The sequence below is a fragment of the Sorghum bicolor genome, chromosome 5 (assembly GCF_000003195.3).
Source record: "Sorghum bicolor cultivar BTx623 chromosome 5, Sorghum_bicolor_NCBIv3, whole genome shotgun sequence".
In the NCBI taxonomy this organism is placed as follows: Eukaryota; Viridiplantae; Streptophyta; class Magnoliopsida; order Poales; family Poaceae; genus Sorghum; species Sorghum bicolor.
The window spans coordinates 18,100,938-18,120,276 of NC_012874.2; the positions used below are offsets into that span (position 1 = coordinate 18,100,938).

Sequence of the window (19,339 nt, forward strand, 5' to 3'; positions counted from 1 at the left end):
AGGGAGCCAATGGTTGGTTCGACGGAAAGTGGTGATGGAGCTATGGAGATCGGGCTTGCGAAGAGAGGCGTTGAATAGAGAGATCTGCGTGCTGCGCCAGCGGCAAAGTCCCACAGCGCTGCCGCACAAGATACTAGGATCCACCGCCTCACAGCCTCAGCTATGATGTTGCCTCTACCAACTAGAGGCTAGAGAGGGGTTGTGGACGGTATCATGAAAATCTCCGATTCTGTGAGGGCCGTGCGAGCGTGGGCGTGGGTGAGGGAAATGGGAGAGTGGGAAGTCTCATCAATTTTTTAATTTCAGCCGTTACATCCGTAGTAGTTAGTCTGTGAGTCGTCGATTTTGAAGGAAGGAATTGGCTTGAAGAAGTTTTCAATTATAGTAGAGATATGTATAAAACACAATAAAGCATGAGGATTATATTGAAAATGACGTTTGGACTCCGTGTCATCTATTTGACCATTCATCTTATTTAAAATTTTATATAAATATTAATTATTTTGTTATAACTTATTTTACCATTAGAGATGTTTTAATAATAATTTTATTTTATAATTTTTAAAAATATATAAAACGAATAGTTAAACACGATACCCAAAAGTCAAAAACAATATTTTTAATGAAACCGAGGGAGTAGATGGGTCTATACTAAACTTTAACGAGTGCTTTTGGAAAGTCATAAATGCTGATCTGATGGGTATGTTCAATGATTATCACAAGAGAATAACCCTTTATACCATCAATTTCCATATCATTTCCTTACATATCCAATACGCCGAAGCAATTAGGATCCAAAAAAATTTAGACCAGTTTGCCGCCTTAGTTTCAATCAAGATTGTTACCAATGTTACGATTTGGTTCAGCTGGCTGATCGCCATGCTATACCATTGGATTCGCAGTTGAGAGTTGAGACTGCTGGTGTTCTTACGACGATGGAGACGTACGATGGCCATGCTGCTCTTGTTTTTCTATTTTCTAATATAATATCCTGACAAGTGGCAACTAACAATAATTCAACTCGGATGATATCCGGAGGAGCTCCTGCATGTAATCGTCGCCAAGGTCCTCTAGCTCGACAACGCCGCCTCGGTGGCACTGGCTAGGCACCAACCTCTGCTCCGGCATACTACTACTACTACTAGCCACAGCCATAATGGAGCTGGACGCGTCGGAGCATTGCTGCACCGGCTGCTGCAACCGTGCTGCTGCCTTGGTAGTATTATTGCTGACATCGATGACAGTTCCAGGTGAGACGACGACCTTGCGCCTCCGCGTCCGCTTGGAGTGGCGCCGCTTGAGCGCGAGGACAGGCGAACCACCTCCTGTGCCGGGGAGCGGGAGCTGGAGCGCCCCCAGCGACTCCACCACGCGCTCCACGGGGAAGTTGAGGACGGCGGCGGCGCCGCGCGCGGCGAAGGCGGCCTGGTCGTAGGCCAGCGCGGCGGCCTCGGGAGTGTCGAAGGTGCCGAGCCACACGCGGGCACCCTTGCGCGTGGAGTCGCGGATCTCGGCCGCGAACTTGCCCCACGGCCGCTTGCGTACCCCGATCAAGGCCTGCCGCCGCCGCTTGTCTTCCGTCCCCCGATGCTGATTGCCATTGCCGCGAGTGTTGGCGGTGGTTCTCGCTACCGCTCCCAGTCCCACCTCTGGGAAAGTTGGGGCGGAGGATGAGGACGAGGAACTAGAAGACGACCAGTCGGAGGACACCACCTCGGTGGTGGGCTCAGCCTCAGCCTCAGCGTCGTCGGTGCCGAGGAGGAAGGCTTCAAGCTGCAGTAGCATGTCGCTGTCGTCTGTCGTTGTCGTGTCGAAGGCGGGCGGCGCCGATGACAGTGTGGTAGTGGGAAGGTCGTAACAGTAGGACTGCTGTTCCATATCGAGCTGATGTGTTGGACGAGGTAGTCGCATAGCCGGCGCTGAGACAGACAAGGCACGGGGGATTTATAGCCTCTCCCTGTCCCTCTGCTCTGGTCCCCGATGCATGAGGTCACTCCTGGACCAGGAGTGTGGATGTGGATCGGAGGCAGTTATGTGTATGACCTACGTTGAAGCCGCCATTCCTTGATTTCACTGGTCAGCTAGCAGAATGGTGGCGCTCACACTGACGTCGTCGGAGCAGCTTCCTTGCTTCTTCCGTCGATTCGTCGTCGCTCCCAGTAGCGACAAGCGGATTTTCATCAAATTCTATAACCAGCTTCATACACATACAATTCAGGAACCTTATTACTATCTCCATCTTTCTCTTAAACCACATGGTAAGAAGATGAAGAACCTAGTTTCCACCATTTCCCTGAACTTAGAACCTCATCATTGTTTCGTTTCTGGCTGACAAATTCAAGCTTGAAATAAAACTGAGTAGACTTCCATAATAATTATGGACCGATTCCAAAAGAAACTTGCTTGTTACCATTCAAACATCCTGCGTTTGCAAATGAAAAAAAATGGACATTTATATATATACAGTAATATACAAGGGAGATGAAACAAATAAATTCATAGACTCGACATAATCTAGGAGAAAATAGAAGTCATTTTACTAAAATCAAATAGGCACAAAATTAAAATTCAAGTTGAACATAGTTTCAACCACTCCCATTAGTGAGTTAGGTATAGAAAAAAAGGTGTATGATAAAAATACACTAAAAAACGAATAGATTAAAAATGAAAAAGATGTCTCGTATTTGTGCTGTGCAGCTTCCCGGAATCAACGGATGATGTATTATTTGTCCCTGTTTGCATACTCTACAGACACTAGCACTAATCCAAGTCCTATGATACTAATTCATTAGATCCTGCATTATTTTTTTAGTGGAGACAATATCAATTCATCCAGTGTACAAACTATAGTTTTGCTGGACAATGACCTGCAGCTTTATCGTTGTTATTACTTATATATTCTGGCAAATTTGTTGGACATATTTTCAGCAGAATATGTGGGATAAGCTTTTTAGTTTTATATAAATGGGTACGGTATGAATACCAAATGGTGGGGTCGATATATGGACAAACGCGCATGCGACAACCTGAACAAAAGTTCTTTTCAGCACTAGTATTTTAGGACAGGGATATTGTGCTCCTTTTGGCGGATTCTATCTATCATATTATTGTTTTGTATATCAAATTTGGTCTTTGGAATATTCCTTGTGCTATATACTTTTCGTCAAGGAAATTGTACGAATACGGTTATTCTAACGTGTAGCCAGTTTTTATGTAATACCCCTTGTCCCAAAATAGATATCATTCTCGCTTCAGGGAAACTCAAATATTTTTAATTTTGACAAAATATATCTAAAATATTATCAATATTAATATCATTAGATAGATCGTTCAATATATTTTTATAATAAACTAATTTAAAAATATAAAATATTGCACGTATTTTCTATAAACCTATTTTGGGACGGAGGGAGTAAGAGCTAGATATTTCTATAGTTTACAGGTGTTCAAAAGTATTTCAAAGTTATTAGGTACTAATTAATATAATACGCTACTCCCTACATTTTAAATTATAAGTTATTTTAACATTTTAAGATACATAGCTTTTGCTACACACCTAGTAAAAACAATGTATAAGAAAAAGACAGAATGATTTACAATTTGGAATGAAAAGAGTATTTATGTTCTGATTATCGCAATATCTCGTTCAAAAAAGACCACAATCCTATATTTCCGTGGAGAAAGCAACGTAGCTGAGAAATGACAAAAATACCAGTATAAAAAGGAAAAAATGTTATTTCAGAGGTGAATATTTTTATTTTTGTAGATGGTGAATAGTAACACTGGATCCTAATTTAACTATATAGATGTGTTCTCCCTCTCTCTCTCTATCTCAGTCTTTGTGTGTGGGTTTGTCATTCTAGTTATGACTCGCTACCCAGCCTTCCGCCCTCCTTGACCCGTTCCTAGTGGCTTAGTCACCAATGGCCCCATAACCATTGTCCTCCATGCTAAACCGCCTTTGCTGCCCTCGTTCCCCCGCCTGTTCCCTGTCCATGGGATGTCTACCAACCAGCCAAGGGCCCAAGGCGGGCAGTGCCTTCACCACTGCAGCATTCCGCCCCACCAACTACCTCGTCCATCAGGTTGACCTGTCGACCCCCAATCCCCTTGCTACCATCGGGCATCTGTTCTATAAGAGTTGCGGGAAAAGTTACTACATTTTGCTATTTGTAGTCATATATCAAGATCATGAACAAGCCCATGCAAGGCTAGATCCTTGCAAGCATCCCCTCCACGCCTGGAGCCCACTTTGCTCTTGAGGCTAGGCACATTATGCCAATGCGTGGAGAAGCCCACCACCGACCATGCCCACGCACAGGTAATAAGAAATGGCATTGCCAAACATGCCATGCATTGGGGAGGAATGCTGCTATCAACCATGCCCACATGTAGGAAGAAGCTAGCATCGCCATCAACTATGCTTTGGCGTGAGGAATGAATGCCTCCGCTAATCATATGCCCACACAAGGGTAAAGAGCCCAGCTGCCGAGGATGCCTGCGTGGGAGAGGAGTACTAGATGGAGAAGGAAATATGAGCGGGGCTTTGGATGGGAGAGGTGGCCGGGTCAAGATGCCAAGAGGATGGATAGGGAGGGCGTGGGTGAACTGGCAGTGCTATGCTACACTAGAAGAGGAAGAAGAATAGGGTAATTAAGTTGATCTAGGCGATGATAGAGCTCAATCAAGATGGGGAACATGGGTAGGGAGGAAGAGACATGGATTTTTGGGAACATAGGTGTTGCGGTTGTGGGAATACTGTATGGAGGAAAAGGATGCCAAAGTTGAGTGCTCAAGAGTAGGGATGAAAACGGTACGGATATTTTCCGACCGTATTCGAGACCGAATTCGTTTAGAGAGGTTCAGATCTGTCCGTATCCGAGTCCGGATATTCAACATCCGATATCGTATCGTTATCCGAATACTTAAATCACATATTTATGATGTTAACATCCAATCGTATCTTATCCGACATGATTGACATTATCCGTATTCGAATCCGAATTCGACCAGAAATCTGAAAACAAATATGATATCGATGATATCCGTTCGTATCTGATCCGTTTTCATCCCTACTCAAGAGGGCCTCTACGCATCCACAAGTGAGGATGTACGGTGCAATCTTTTATTTATGTTCAGGTTTTTTAATAATTGGACCCACACACGATTGCCCACAATCCTGTGTATTGGATCACATAAAAGCCTCGCTATATACCTACAATTGCAGTTTTTTGACAAAATTTAAACCTTAAAATTATAGTCTTTTTAGGATGGAGGTAATAGCAATGTTTGACACATTATTTTAGGATAGGCTATCATGCATTTTCTGGTGTGGTCAACTCTCAATAATGCTACCAAGTTCTTTGTTAATTGGATACAAAAATAGTATTATACTGCAGTTTACGTTAGCCATGATGAGGTACCAATTACCAAATGCCCATCTATCAGTAAAAATTAGCTACACACATATTTGTCACATTTCGTACCTATCGTCCCAAGATTTTGGTTAATTAGACCCTTGAAAGTTGAAACACGGCCATGGCTTCTCCAAAAATTAATGAAGGCTATAAGAGTGGATGGTTCGTGGAACTGGATGGTGTCCGTGCACGTCAGCATGTGGGCGTGGCTCACGCACGGGTAAGGATGGGGATGGCCTAGTTCTTCTTTAATGTAATTTAATGAACTAAATAGATAATTTATTTTCTCATTTTTTTTCATTTAATTCATTTAATTATACAAGAGAAGAACCGCGGATACTAGTTTTGAGCATTGTCCTCATCCTTACGCATGGGGATGACGAGGTAGACGATGTGGGCTGCGTATAGCTCAGCAAGTGCATCGCATATTCGCATATGGCATCAACATTTGGAATCGGATATAACCCTGCAATTTCAAAATGATAAGCCATATTGTCTTTTTAAATAGCTTTTATTAAACACTTAGATCTATATTCATTATGTCTCGATACATGGACGGACCTAGGATTAGTCAAAGACTAGGGCCATTGTATTAGACATCCGTGTTAATTATGCTTGACTATAGAAAAGATAATAATTTATCAACTACAATTAAGGACTAAGGCTAGGGCCATAACCCTAGTGGCCCTAGTGTTGGGCCCATCACTAAGTTATGTATTTAGAAAAATCAAAACGATTTAAAATTGGACTGGAAGTCATAGATATTACTTTTTTATTTTTTATCAAATATAAATACAAATTTGAATACTTTCTAAAAACTAATACAAACAAAAATAGGTCAGATTTGAATTTGCACTACGATATTAATTAATAATAGTCCTAGAAATGAGCTTTTAAATACTTTTAAGATGATAATTACAGACTTTGAGTTAATCCGATAGAACTTTACAAGTTGAATGACATCTAGAAGGATGTAATGTTTGGTTCGAGCTAAGTCAAACTTAGGTTCATAGAAAAGAGCATCAATATCCACATCTCAAGACATGTTCATTCTAAAAGTATTAGTCTAATGATACTTTTAATATGTATTTTAAATATTAATATTGTTATGTGAAGTAGAGAAAACCCTTCAATTGAAAGAATTTGCAACTGGGTTAAATATCAAAAGGCGTACGAATTGAAGGTTAAAACAAAGGAGGCATACAAATTGATGCATGGCATGTTCTCCATAACCATGTTTAACGTTGACTATTGGTTATGCTAACTCAGTTCAAAATATTTTACTTGTGATTTTGTCATAAGTCAAATTATTTTAATTTTATCAAGTTTATAAAATATAGTAAACATCAATAATTATATCATGATATTTTATTTCATATAATTATGTATATTTATACTAATATATGTCCCTAGATGTTGGAATTTTCTCCTATAAATTTAGCCAGTCATAACATAACTTGAGTTAGAACTAGAACATTGCTATGCAATGCCTTGGGGACAGAGAGTGTGTTATCATGCAGGCATGTCTAAAATTTCATTGAGATCAATTGCTACATTATTGGTGTTAGCCTGCTAGGATCGGTCCAATGCAATATTACAGATGGGATCTTCAAACCTTTGGCCGTAATGTCCGCTGCCGGATTGCAAAGCTGTATGCGCCGGCGCGCTTTATTTGTTTAAAAGTTAAGTCAGGTTCTTTTTATTATTAGAAAATGCTCTTGTTATCTACTCTGTCCTGTCCTGTTAAGAGTGTTGTTTAAGGCCTAGACACAGGTACCAAGGAGACTAGGCAAAGCTTCGCCTACCCTGTCTAATCATTAGAGCATCTCCAAAAATACCCTAATCCTATTTTTTAGCAAGATTAGAAAAAATTTCTCTCCAAAAACTCCTAGTACATCCTCGTAATATTTTAGCACATAGAAAAAACCACCGATCCGCGTAAAGTTACTCGCAGCTCCATCGCGCGTATCCTTCCCCGTGCAAGTTTTTTTCTTGGCGCCGTCATTTTGGTGCAGCTTCTTCCTTCGGAGCCGTCCGTGCTCAACCAGTGGATCACCTGTAGAGTTATGAGGACGCAAGAAAATAAAAATTTTAACCTCACAAACTATGATCAACTGCTAGTTATAGATCACGAGATTACCACTAAACGCGCAGGTGCAGCGGAAGCGACTCGATGCAGTCCTACGCATAGTAGCAGTATCATGCAGTTGCGTAGTTGACCGTCACATCAATCCCTCTCGTGCGGTTCGTCCTCGTGCTCCAGATGTAGCATCTCGAGGTATCCCACACGTATAGGGAAGAAGCGTCGCGTCTCCAGAATGCTAGGTTCGCGAGGAGCGCTAAGCGTGAGCATGGGATGGACGGCTGCTGCCAAGCCAAAGTGGCGTGAGTCAACCTGGCTGCACCCCTCTCTTATATAGGTATTCCCTAATCAGCCTGTAGTTGGTGGCCCAATTAGAAAACCATAAGCCTTGTCTAATTCGGGTCCAACCCAAATTAGTCTTCCAGTCCCTTAAGCGTACGACCCTATGGGTTCACGTATATATAGTCATGGACCGAGTACTCATACTCGTCCAATAGTTGATAGCGGCCTCTAGCAAGGCGTAACAACTCCTATATACATATGCAAAGATCATATCAGTCGAACCACCACAAACACATACATGTTATTCCCTTGCCACACGATATTTGGTCCAACTCGTGGGTTAACACTTAATCCAAGAATGGTCATGCATTTGTTGATCCAATCACTTGAGTGATCCAGTGATATCTCTCTCACGTAGAGAGGGGGAAGTTCCATCTTGATAATCTATGTCATGTTTCCTGACAAACCCGAAGACCACATTTATAACTACCCTGTTACAAAGTAGAGTTTAATAGTCTTTAAGTAGGTCGTTTCACATTTTGAGTACATACGATAATCTCAGGTCTAAGGACATAACGTACATGATGCATAAAAAGATAATAAGAATATCTCACATTGGGCCAGTCCAGCCCCATGTCATACACAGCCCGCATTATTAGTTTGACATCTCTATATTTATGACTTGTGAAACATAATCATCAACTAATACATGTGCCAATCTAATATTCTTGTGTGTCCTCTCATGAACTCCGATTAGGGATAACTTTAGAATAACCGTACAAGTAAAAGAGTTTTATGAACAATTCATATAATTGTCAATCGATACAAGTTTGTCTTTAATGGATATTCATTGAACACGTAATATATATCATGGATACAATAGTAATATCATCATCTCTATAATTACCAATAGAACATATTCCCAATATCACCTTCTGTGCCGAGAACTCCATCCACAACCGTATTAGCGCGTGGTGCGCAACATCGAGAGCGAGCCTCCGTTCCACATCACCGAGGAATACGACAACTATGATGGAGAAGATGAAAAGGATGGTCGCGTCTGTTGACGGTCCTTAAGTACTAAATTTAACCATCAATTAAACATGGAAAAGGATCAATATGCACCAAACATCTAGTATTAGGGTTTTATCTGACAGAATTCCACGAGCTTTGGTGTTTATCTATTTCTGCAAGGGGTTATCAGAAAATATGGAGAGAAGGCCCACATGTCATGTTTACAACGAGATAATTACGTGCCGTGCAATTTTCCTCAATCTAGAAGAGTCCAAAAGCCACAGGAACGAACGGGAGACCGAACGGGCTCGGGGGCAGGGCGCCCGCCCTCCCCCCTTGGGCGCCCGCCCTGGTCTCGGGGCCAATCCGAACCAAACTCTTGGATCGTGCTCCACCAACCTAAAGGATCAAGGAAAACCGTGTGATCATTGTTGGTTTGATCTGACGGCCTAAATTCACTTGAAAGGACTATATAACCAAGGCCCCTCCACCCCTGGGGAAGAGAAGAGAAGAAATCATTATCAGAGGTAGCCATCAAAGTTAGGGTTTAGAACTTCTCTCCCACAGAGAATTAGAATTAGCTACTCCCTAATCCTTCAAGTTTAGAGGATTGATTAGATAGCAATTAGAGAAGTAGAGCACTACGCTCTGGATTCGGATCTTCGGTAATAAAGATTGGTATTATTCATATCTTTCTCTAATACTTTGTTCTAATTGCAGTATGTCTCTATTTATTATGCTCTTAGCTTGCTCTAGTTCTATAATTGATATAGTTATGATTGATAATGAGTTTATGTATAAGTTTGCAAAGGGCTTACTTCTTGACTCGAGGGAGTTATTGGTGCTTAGATGTTATTTACCTGCAAATGTATCCTATTGGCCGGGTTGTGTGGTAGTTCGCGATAGTGACAGCTTCGTTGATTCTTATATAGTCCACCCTCCGTCGATAGGACAGGCAGAATTTGTATTGCGGAGTAAGTCTTGCGATGCTCTGATTTACTTTAGCAATGTTCCTTATACATGAATGAAGAGTCTTTTATGCTATACATGATCTTGTAGATAACTAGAGTAGATTGTGACTTAGTAGATAGTAGATAACTTAGAATCCATTCTCTAGCTAATCCGACGTCACCTACATATATGAGGAGCAGTCTATTTTCTAATCGCTGTGTTATTTACCCATGAACTTATAATTCATTATCATTATCTTTATGGTTTACCCCCTGCCAAAGTAAGTGACTGTGTGACAAGTTTCTCATCAGTAATCATGTTCTTGCAAGTTTATCTCTAGTCTATGCTTTGATAGATTTTGTCCTTATTTTAATTTCACCTTTTGTTCTCTTAAGCAAAAATTATAAATAACGATACCTGGAATACTTATCCTGGTGAAATGCTACAATGAGGTGTTTTATCTGTGCGCTTGTGGATAGAATAGATTATTTTCTAGAGAGCCTTTACATTTATAGATACCTTTGTACACTCTGACACCATGCTGGGGATGACAACCTAGTATCTAAGTGGTGTTAGCTAGTGTCAACAAGCATTTCTGGCCCCGTTGCCGGGGAACAAAAGAGTAATACATAGGAGCGGTAAGGAAAGTGAGGAAATCAGTCAAGGTTATTCACATAAAATATTAGACTAGACTATAGAGAAATAATTGCATAAAACAGCTACTAAGTGAGAAATCATATCAAGGCACCTCTGCTTTGGCAGGTTCACCCTGTTGTTTTTCTATGTTTATATTTTTATACAGGGTATATCAGGATTGACTTTGGGTACATTCAACTCTTCATCATTAAAACCAAAGCAATCAAGAAAGAAAGAAGGAGCTAGCTACCAATTGCTGAAGCTATGGCACAAAAGACCTTGCAAGAATTCTCTGCTCCAAGTCTTGAGAACATTCCAACTGGTACAAGATTTGCAGTAGAAGAAGGAGTACCCGAGTTCGAGCTCAAGTCAAGCCTCATCAATTTGGTACAAGCTACACAATTCAGTGGAAAGGCACATGAAGATGCTAGTGCACACTTGCAGAATTTCTTAGAAATTGGAAGCACAATCCACATCAATGGAGTCGACAAAGACGTCATACTGCTTCGCCTTTTTCCATTCTCACTAGAAGGGAAAGAGAGGAAGTGGTTCTACACTCATCAAGATAACATCAACAACTGGACGAACTTGTCATATGTCTTTCTATCAAAGTTTTTCCCTATAGGCAAAACAACTGCTTTAAGAGGAAATATTGTCAGTTTCCAACAGCAGAAGACAGAAACCATTTCAGAAGCATGGGAGCGTTTTCAAGGATACATATCAGATTGTCCTCACCATGGAATGGCCACATGGTTACTTATGCAGACCTTCTACCATGGATTAACCTAGAAGGCTCGTGAGTGCCTAGATGCATCTGCTAAAGGATCATTCTTGGAGCTTACAATTGGAAAAGTAGAGATACTTTTGGATAAGATAGCAGAAAACCAAAGCTGGTTCCAAGATGAAGCTCAACAATGTCATCAAACTGAAGAAATACCAAAAGAAGTAAATGCACCATCAACCAAGATCGAAAATTTGCTCCATTGGATTGACCAGAGGGCCAAGTTCAAAGAAGATCAAAGGGCCATTGAGACAGCATACAAATATCAGCCTACCTCGAGTCAACCCAATAGCAACGGTATGAATTCAGGTAATACTTCCAAGCAACTTTCATTAAAAGAGATAATTGCTCAACAAACCAAAATTAATGATGAAGTTAAACAAAGGCTAGACACAAATGAATCATCTCTAAAAGATATACACAATAAAATGGATTTTCTATTAACTGCCTTTGATGAGCAAAACACTCTTAATAAAAGGATAGAGCTTAAATTAATAAAGTTAGCTGCTGCACTGCCTGTTGCTACTAACATTGAGTAGGTAAAGAATATAACTATTAGAGGAGGCAAAGCCACCAGGGATCCCCCATACCCAAAAGAGAAACAAAGAACATCGGCACCAGTGCAACCAGCAGTGATAGAAGAAGAAAGCCCAGTTGAAGCAGAAGATCTGCTGCAACTACCAAGAACTGGAGAAATGAGGAAAGATTTTTACGACACCAACTATTTGCCATTTCCCAGAAGAAACAGAGGACTGCAGTCGGATGAGCAGTCTGGTCAGTTTGTAGAGGTCATTCAGAAATTATATGTCAACATACCTCTGCTTGATGCCATACAGGTACCTACATATGCAAAGTACATTAGAGATATTCTTAACAAGAAGAGACCACTGCCCACCACTGAGGTTATCAAGCTGACAAGAGAATGCAGTGCGACCATCCTCAATAAACCACCAAAGAAGAAGGAAGATCCCGGATGTCCCACTATTGATTGCTCAATTGGAAACCAACACTTCAACAATGCACTTTGTGATCTCAGAGCAAATGTCAGTGTGATGCCAGCATCAGTCTACAAGAAGCTTGAGCATACGACCCTAGAACCAACATCAATGTGCCTACAACTAGCACATCAATCGGTTCGACACCAGTTGGGCATCACCGAAAACATTCCAGTTAAAATCAAAGATTTCCTTGTGCCAGTAGACTTCGTGGTACTGGACATGATTCCTCACTCAAAAGTACGTGTCCATCATCCTTGGAAGGCCATTTCTGAGCACCGCCAATGCCCACATTGATGTCGGGAAAGGAGAAATCAAATTCAACATCAACGGAAAAGAAGAACACTTCACATTCAAACCCAGATCAGAGAGAGACCCTACAGTGAAGGAAGTTCATGAAGAACCACTGGAGACACCATCTCCGGAGGAAGGTAATTCAGAAGATTAAAAGATTTGGAGGTCCAGCTTGGGGGACCTAAAAATCCCAAACCCTCACCGGGAGGTAAATCGGTATTTATCTGCATTATTAATTCTTGCATAATTAATTCTTGCATTAGTCATATTTATACATAGCATTATTATAATAAAAAGCCCCATATAAATAATATTTATGGTGTGTAACAACCCATATTTATTAATTATTGTGGAGGCACAAAAATATTTTCTCTTATCATTTCAAATAAGTTTTAATTCTCATAGGTTTTCCTGCATTATATTTAATTATAGCAATCTTCTAGAAGCATGACCCATACTCCTTGGGTCCCACATGTCATACACCACACGTCACACACATCCCATCACATTATTTGATCCACCAACATAACTCCACTCACCAGCACTTTTCCACTGACCAACCACCACCCATGTTCTATTATTTTGCGTAAGAGTTAAGCAAAGGAGGGAGCGGAGAAAGGGCAGCTAGGATGGGCACCACAAGTGGGCGCCCGCCCACCTATAGAGGGCGCCCGCCCAGCCCTTTGTTGACACTAGCTAACACCACTTAGATACTAGGTTGTCATCCCCAGCATGGTGCCAGAGTGTACAAAGGTATTTATAAATGTAAAGGCTCTGTAGAAAATAATCTATTCTATCCGCAAGCGCACAGATAAAACACCTCATTGTAGCATTTCACCAGGATAAGTATTCCAGGTATCGTTATTTATAATTTTGCTTAAGAAAACAAAGCGGATGAAATTAAAATAAGGGCACAATCTATCAAGGCAAAGACTAGAGATAAACTTGCAAGAACATGATTACTAATGAGAAACTCGTCACACAGTCACTTACTTTAGCAGGGGGTAAACCATAAAGATAATGATAATAAATTATAAGTTCAAGGGTAAATAAAACAGCGATTAGAATATAGACTACTCCTCATATATGTAGGTGACGTCGGATTAGCTAGAGAATGGATTTTAAGTTATCTACTATCTACTAAGTCATAATCTACTCTAGGTATCTACAAGGTCATGTATAGCATAAAAGACTCTTTATTCATGTATAAGGAACATTGCTAAAGTAAATCAGAACATCGCAAGGCTTACTCCGCAATACAAGTTCTGTTTGTCCTATCAACGGAGGGTGGACTATATGAGAATCAACGAAGCTGTCACTATCGCGAACTATCACACGACCTGGCCAATATGATACATTTGCAGGTAAATAACATCTAAGCACCACGCCCACATGTGATCTACCACTTAACTACCTCGCGTCAAGAGCTAAGCGCTTTGCAAACCTATACATAAACTCATTATCAATCATAACTATATCAAATATAGAACTAGAGCAAACTAAGAGCATAATAAATAGAGACATAATGCAATTAGAACAAAGTATTAGAGAAAGATATGAACAATACCAATCTTTATTACCGAAGATCTGAATCCAGAGCGTAGTGCTCTATTTCTCTAATTGCTATCTAATCAAACCTCTAAACTTGAAGGATTAGGGAGTAGCTAATTCTAATTCTCTCTGGGAGAGAAGCTCTAAACCCTAACTTTGATGGCTACCTCTGATAATGATTTCTCCTCTTCTCTTCTCTCCTCCAGGGGTGGAGAGGCCTTGGTTATATAGTCCATTCAAGTGAATTTGGGCCGTCGGATCAAACCGACCTTGATTGCATGGTTTAGATTCATCCTTTAGGTCGGTGGAGCTTGGTCCCGAAAGAGAGTCCTGATTGGACTCTAACCCTGGGCGAGCGCCCAAGGGCGGTGGGCGGGCGCCCTGCCCCCGAGCCCGATCGTCTTCTCGTTCGTTCCCGTGGCTTCTGGACTCTTCTAGATTGAGGAAAATTGCGCGGCATGTAATTATCTCATTGTAAACATGACATGTGGGCCTTCTCTCCATATTTTCTGATAACCCCCTGCAGAAATAGATAAACACCAAAGCTCGTGGAATTCTGTCATATAAAACCCTAATTCTAGATGTATGGTGCATATTGATCCTTTTCCATGTTTATTTGATGGTTAAATTTAGTACTTAAGGACCGTCAACACCCTTTCTTCCTCCTATAAATTGCCACCTCCTGCCTCCATCTCCATCACACAAGCAATCCAGAAAACCACGCAAGTTTCAGTTTCCAGAGAAGGAGCTTTTGTAGTGAAGTGAGAAGAGAGTAGAGAGAAAGAGAAGAGTGGAAAAGAAGTTGGAAGTTTTTGAGTGAGAGAGTGAGTTTCACCTAGTAAGTAGTGATCCCGCTGTCCAAAGCGGAAGTAAAAGTTGTTTAGGGGGAGGTGCTGCCAAAATAAAAACCTGTCTTGAATGACTAACCCCTAGACTACTGACATCCCGAACAGCTAACCACTAACATTTTCTCTCACATTTTCCACTAGTTGTGTTTTTGCCAACTTTTGTTTACAGGATGTTCAAGAAGGTGAAGAACGCAGGGAAGGCTCTCAAGAACATAGGTACAAGGAGTTCATCCCGACACTCCTCGCACCCATCAGAGATGAGCGTCGACCCGACGCCCACACAAGCTCCGTCATCTTCATCTGATCAGCAAGTCAAGGTCCTCCTCAAGATAGGAGACCTTGGACTGAATACCCGAAGGGAAAAGGAAGTTTATCAGCAGCTAAAGAATACAGATTTCATTCACACCCCTACTTTTGATCTAATCTTGCTACAAGAAACAGATATGGATACTGAATTCGACTTAATTTTCCAGATGTTATGTTGGACAAATTTTTGGAACATAACTGAGCTGGGTTCTCGTCTTCTCACCCTTGAATTTCTTTGCACTTTATAATATTATGAGGGGGGAATTGTTTTTTGGATGTTCAAACAGGAGATTATGTTGTCTTGGAGAGAACTGAGCAACCATCTTGGTTTCTCTTCAAGATGCATCCTGAACATTGACTCCGTCCTACCCAATTTTGAGAGACACCAGTTCTGGAGAGAGATATCTAGAGATAATTTTTATAGTCAAGCCCGAACCAGTGACATGGAACACCCCACTCTTAGGATGTTCCATAAATGGCTTGGATACAATCTTTTCTATCGTGATGATATTAGAAAAGTAAGAGTAGGAGATTTACAACTTTTATATGCTGCTATTAATAAAGTACCCACTTCACGTGTTACACTTTTAGTTTCTCATTGGCTTAGTATACCTAGTCTTCAGGGACCAGTAGGATGTACTTCACTTATCACTCGTCTAGCCTCTAATCTTCATTTACTAGAAAACTCGTCATTGGAATTCATAGATGAGTTAAGAATTTATCATGGCTATGACACATTTAGACAAGATCGGATGTTAAAGAAAGAGGGGAACATAATGTATATGCTATATGATAATAAAGGCAAGATTCGGTTACCTAACCCGAACTTTGGCCTCTATCCACAACGAGTGGCATCTGAAAGAATGACCACCCATCAAGAACGCACCTGGTATGGAGCTGATCCCGGGCCGGAAGAAGCAGCGCACCTGCATTATCGCGACTACAACCCCCGAGTCCTTCGAGACCCATGGGTTCGACATGCGCAACCACAAGAGCCAACACAGAAGACATGGCCGGAGAGCCAAGATCACCAGTGGACAAACTCGCCTTTTCATACTGGCAGGTACTCCACTGATCCATATGGAGCTTCAAGATCCAGACCTCCGCCCCAATTCGATGCAGGACGATACTCCGACGCCTCCTACGCTTTCACGAACGACTACTACCAAGAGGCCGGCGCTTTCTTCACCCGTACCGACAACACCCTCCTCGACATCCAGAATACGCAAGTAGAACATGGATGACTCCTGGAACAGCAACAAAAATGGAACCAGGACCACGCCACTGCAGTACAAGAGCTGAGACAAGATACCACAACAATGAACGACAACATCACCACCATGATGCGATTCTGGAACATCGAGTAAGACCGACATCCACATCCAGCTTGGGGGAGTTCCTCCCCAATTTATCAAGTAAGTTTTCATTTGCTCTTCTTATTTATTCTTTTCTATTTTAGTGTTTTACTTAAAGAGAAAAACTTAGAAAACCCAATAAATATTTTCTTGCTTTAACTTACTGCATTCTATAAACATGAAAACAAAATAAAAAGAGTGTGTAGATAAGTGTGCTTTATTTTTTCTGTTAAGTTTAATCTCTAGAAAAAATAAAAAGACCAAAAAATACATGATGGAAATGATGAACAGTTGCTCTGTTTGCTTACTTTCAAGTACCTAGTTTTTATATTAGAGTTCTTCCAGGAATTACTAAAACTGAGATTACTATCTATGGGAAGCATAAAACTAAAGTCTAGGTAAGAGAAGGACATAATATAAAGTTTGAGCTGCTGTTTATCTTGTTCCTACTACACTAAGTTCTGGAGATTTATTTTGAAAACTTACGAATCACATGATGAGTTCCTAGCATTACAAACTACCTACCACAGCCATACTTGCTATAACATCTTTTGCTTATATTCACATTAAGTTTGATCGAGCTGTGTAGACCCTTAGGAGCTTTTCATGTGGTTAAATTAAGATAGTCACTTGCACACATCTACTACACCATCCACCACCATTCATTAAAATTGCTAAAAATATTATCACTCACTGTCCCAAATATTGTTGTTCTCTCTCTCTAAAAAGATTCAATCCAAAAGAAGCATGGGTTATGTAAAAAATATGCGAGGAAATAAAAAGGGGCAAGTGCCCGGAACCTCGGAAAAGAAAGAAAAAAGAGTGAGACGAGACGTAAAAATGGACAAGTGTCCGAAGTAGAATTAGGGGTACAAAGTGTTGACGGTTCTTAAGTATCAATTTTAATTATCAAATAAACAAGAGAAAGGACCAATATGCAACCAACACCTAGAATTAGGGTTTGATCTGACAGAATTCCACGAGTTTTGTTGTTTATCTGTTTCTGCAGGGGGTTATCAGGAAATAAGGAAGAAAGGCCCACATGTCAGAATTACATAGAGATATCAACGCACCGCGTAATTTTCTACCATCTAGAAGACTCCAGAAGCCATGGGAAGAAAGCGGAGGCCGAAAGGGGCCAGGCCTAGGGCGCCCGCCCCCCTCTGGATGCCAATCAGGACTCTCTTCGCACACGATGTTCCACCGACCTAAAGGATCAAGGATAACGTAGTACCACATCGCCTATCGACCCAAAAATGCATAGAGGAGGAGGACTATATAAGGAGACCCCCCAGGCCCCTGGAGAAGACAAGAAGTTATCATAGAGTTGAGGGGTGCCCTCGAAGGAAAACCTCTTCTCTAAATAAAATTTCTTTTTAGGCTTAGCAACCAATGTAAGTAGAAATAGATCTTCTAGTTTCTACTAGATTGAGAGAGATAGAGTGGAGGTGTAGATTGGAGGAAGCCCGGCCTGTCGGTGTCCACTCCGAGCTTGTACCGCGGGATCAAGTTCTCCTAATCCGAGGCTTGCTCCTAGGATTCTTCAGTATTTCGACTTCTAAATTCTAGTAAGTTCTTGTTTTATTGTTCTTTTGGTTTATGAATTTACTTTAATCTCTTCGCGTAGAGTTTAGAGTAATCATTGCTGGCGTAAACGTGGTGTTTAGGCTGGGGTACTCATAGATATTCCCTAACTAGCTAGACCATGGTAGTAGTGAGGAACGTGACAATTCTGAGTTACCTTTGCAGACCATATCTCGTTAGCAGGAAGGATAGGGTTTATAGGTGCGGGTTGAACATCCTTTGTGGTGTCTAGATTACGTTAGCCTCCCCAATAGAACAGTATATCATCCTTACCAAGGTTAGAAGGAGACTACGGTTGCAGTCTTCTCTATTTATCACTCACATCGAGAAACATTCTTTGTTGCCTAAAGGATTAGTAGTAATAGACCGGGTTAGTCAGATGCACTCTTTCTCCTAGTGGTAGAAAAATAAATATGATACTCTGGATAACCTCCCGGGTGAAGTGCTCACCGATATCCGTGCGCTTGCGGATCAATTCCTTATTGCGTTCCCAAATATCAACAAGCATTTCTGGCGCCGTTGCCGGGGAGAAAGACGGTTTGCTGAGATAACCTTGAGTCTTACTACTAGCTTGTATCTATACTTTTATCTTTTCTTATCTTTTATATTATTTATTTATTTTCTTTACTCTTACCTTATGGAAAACCAAAATTCTAAATCGATCCATGAATCCGCAATCCCTTCAGTAACTGACCTTTTACCATGGGAATCATCACAGCCTATCCAAACATCCCAGTATAAGTTAAGTTCTAGGTTGATTGCCATGATTCAAAACCTATCTTTTTCGGGAAAGGAAGACGAAAACCCTTACCTTCATATTAGAGATTTTGAGCAAACATGTGATTGTCTTCGCATTGAAGGCATTTCTGATAAAACTTTACGTTGGAAGCTTTTTCCTTTTTCTTTAAGGGGAGAAGCTAGACAATGGTACAGTCAGAAGGTAAGTCAACAACAAGGTGAATGGGGAGTTTTACGAGCCAACTTTTGTCTAGATTTCTATTTCCTCGACCGTATAGCCGACCTTAGACTCGAAGTCCTATCTTTTAAACAAAAAGATAATGAAACTTTGGGAAAATTCTGGAAACGTTTTTCTGATCTTTTAGAATCTGGTCCAAACCTTAATCTTGAAGACCCTGTTCTTTTAGTTCACTTTTTTCGAGGTCTTCAGAAAAATCACAAACAAATGCTACACACAATGTCTAGAGGTTCTTTCTTTCGCATCCCTACTGATGAAGCTAGAGT

General features: G+C 41.0%; 1 protein-coding gene across 1 annotated transcript; it reads right to left on the reverse strand.

Moving 5' to 3' along the window:
* On the reverse strand, positions 1,006-1,878 carry LOC8071716 (ethylene-responsive transcription factor ERF094). Its single transcript, XM_021461992.1, has one exon. The coding sequence runs from the start codon at positions 1,876-1,878 to the stop codon at positions 1,006-1,008; it is 873 nt and encodes a 290-aa protein (XP_021317667.1).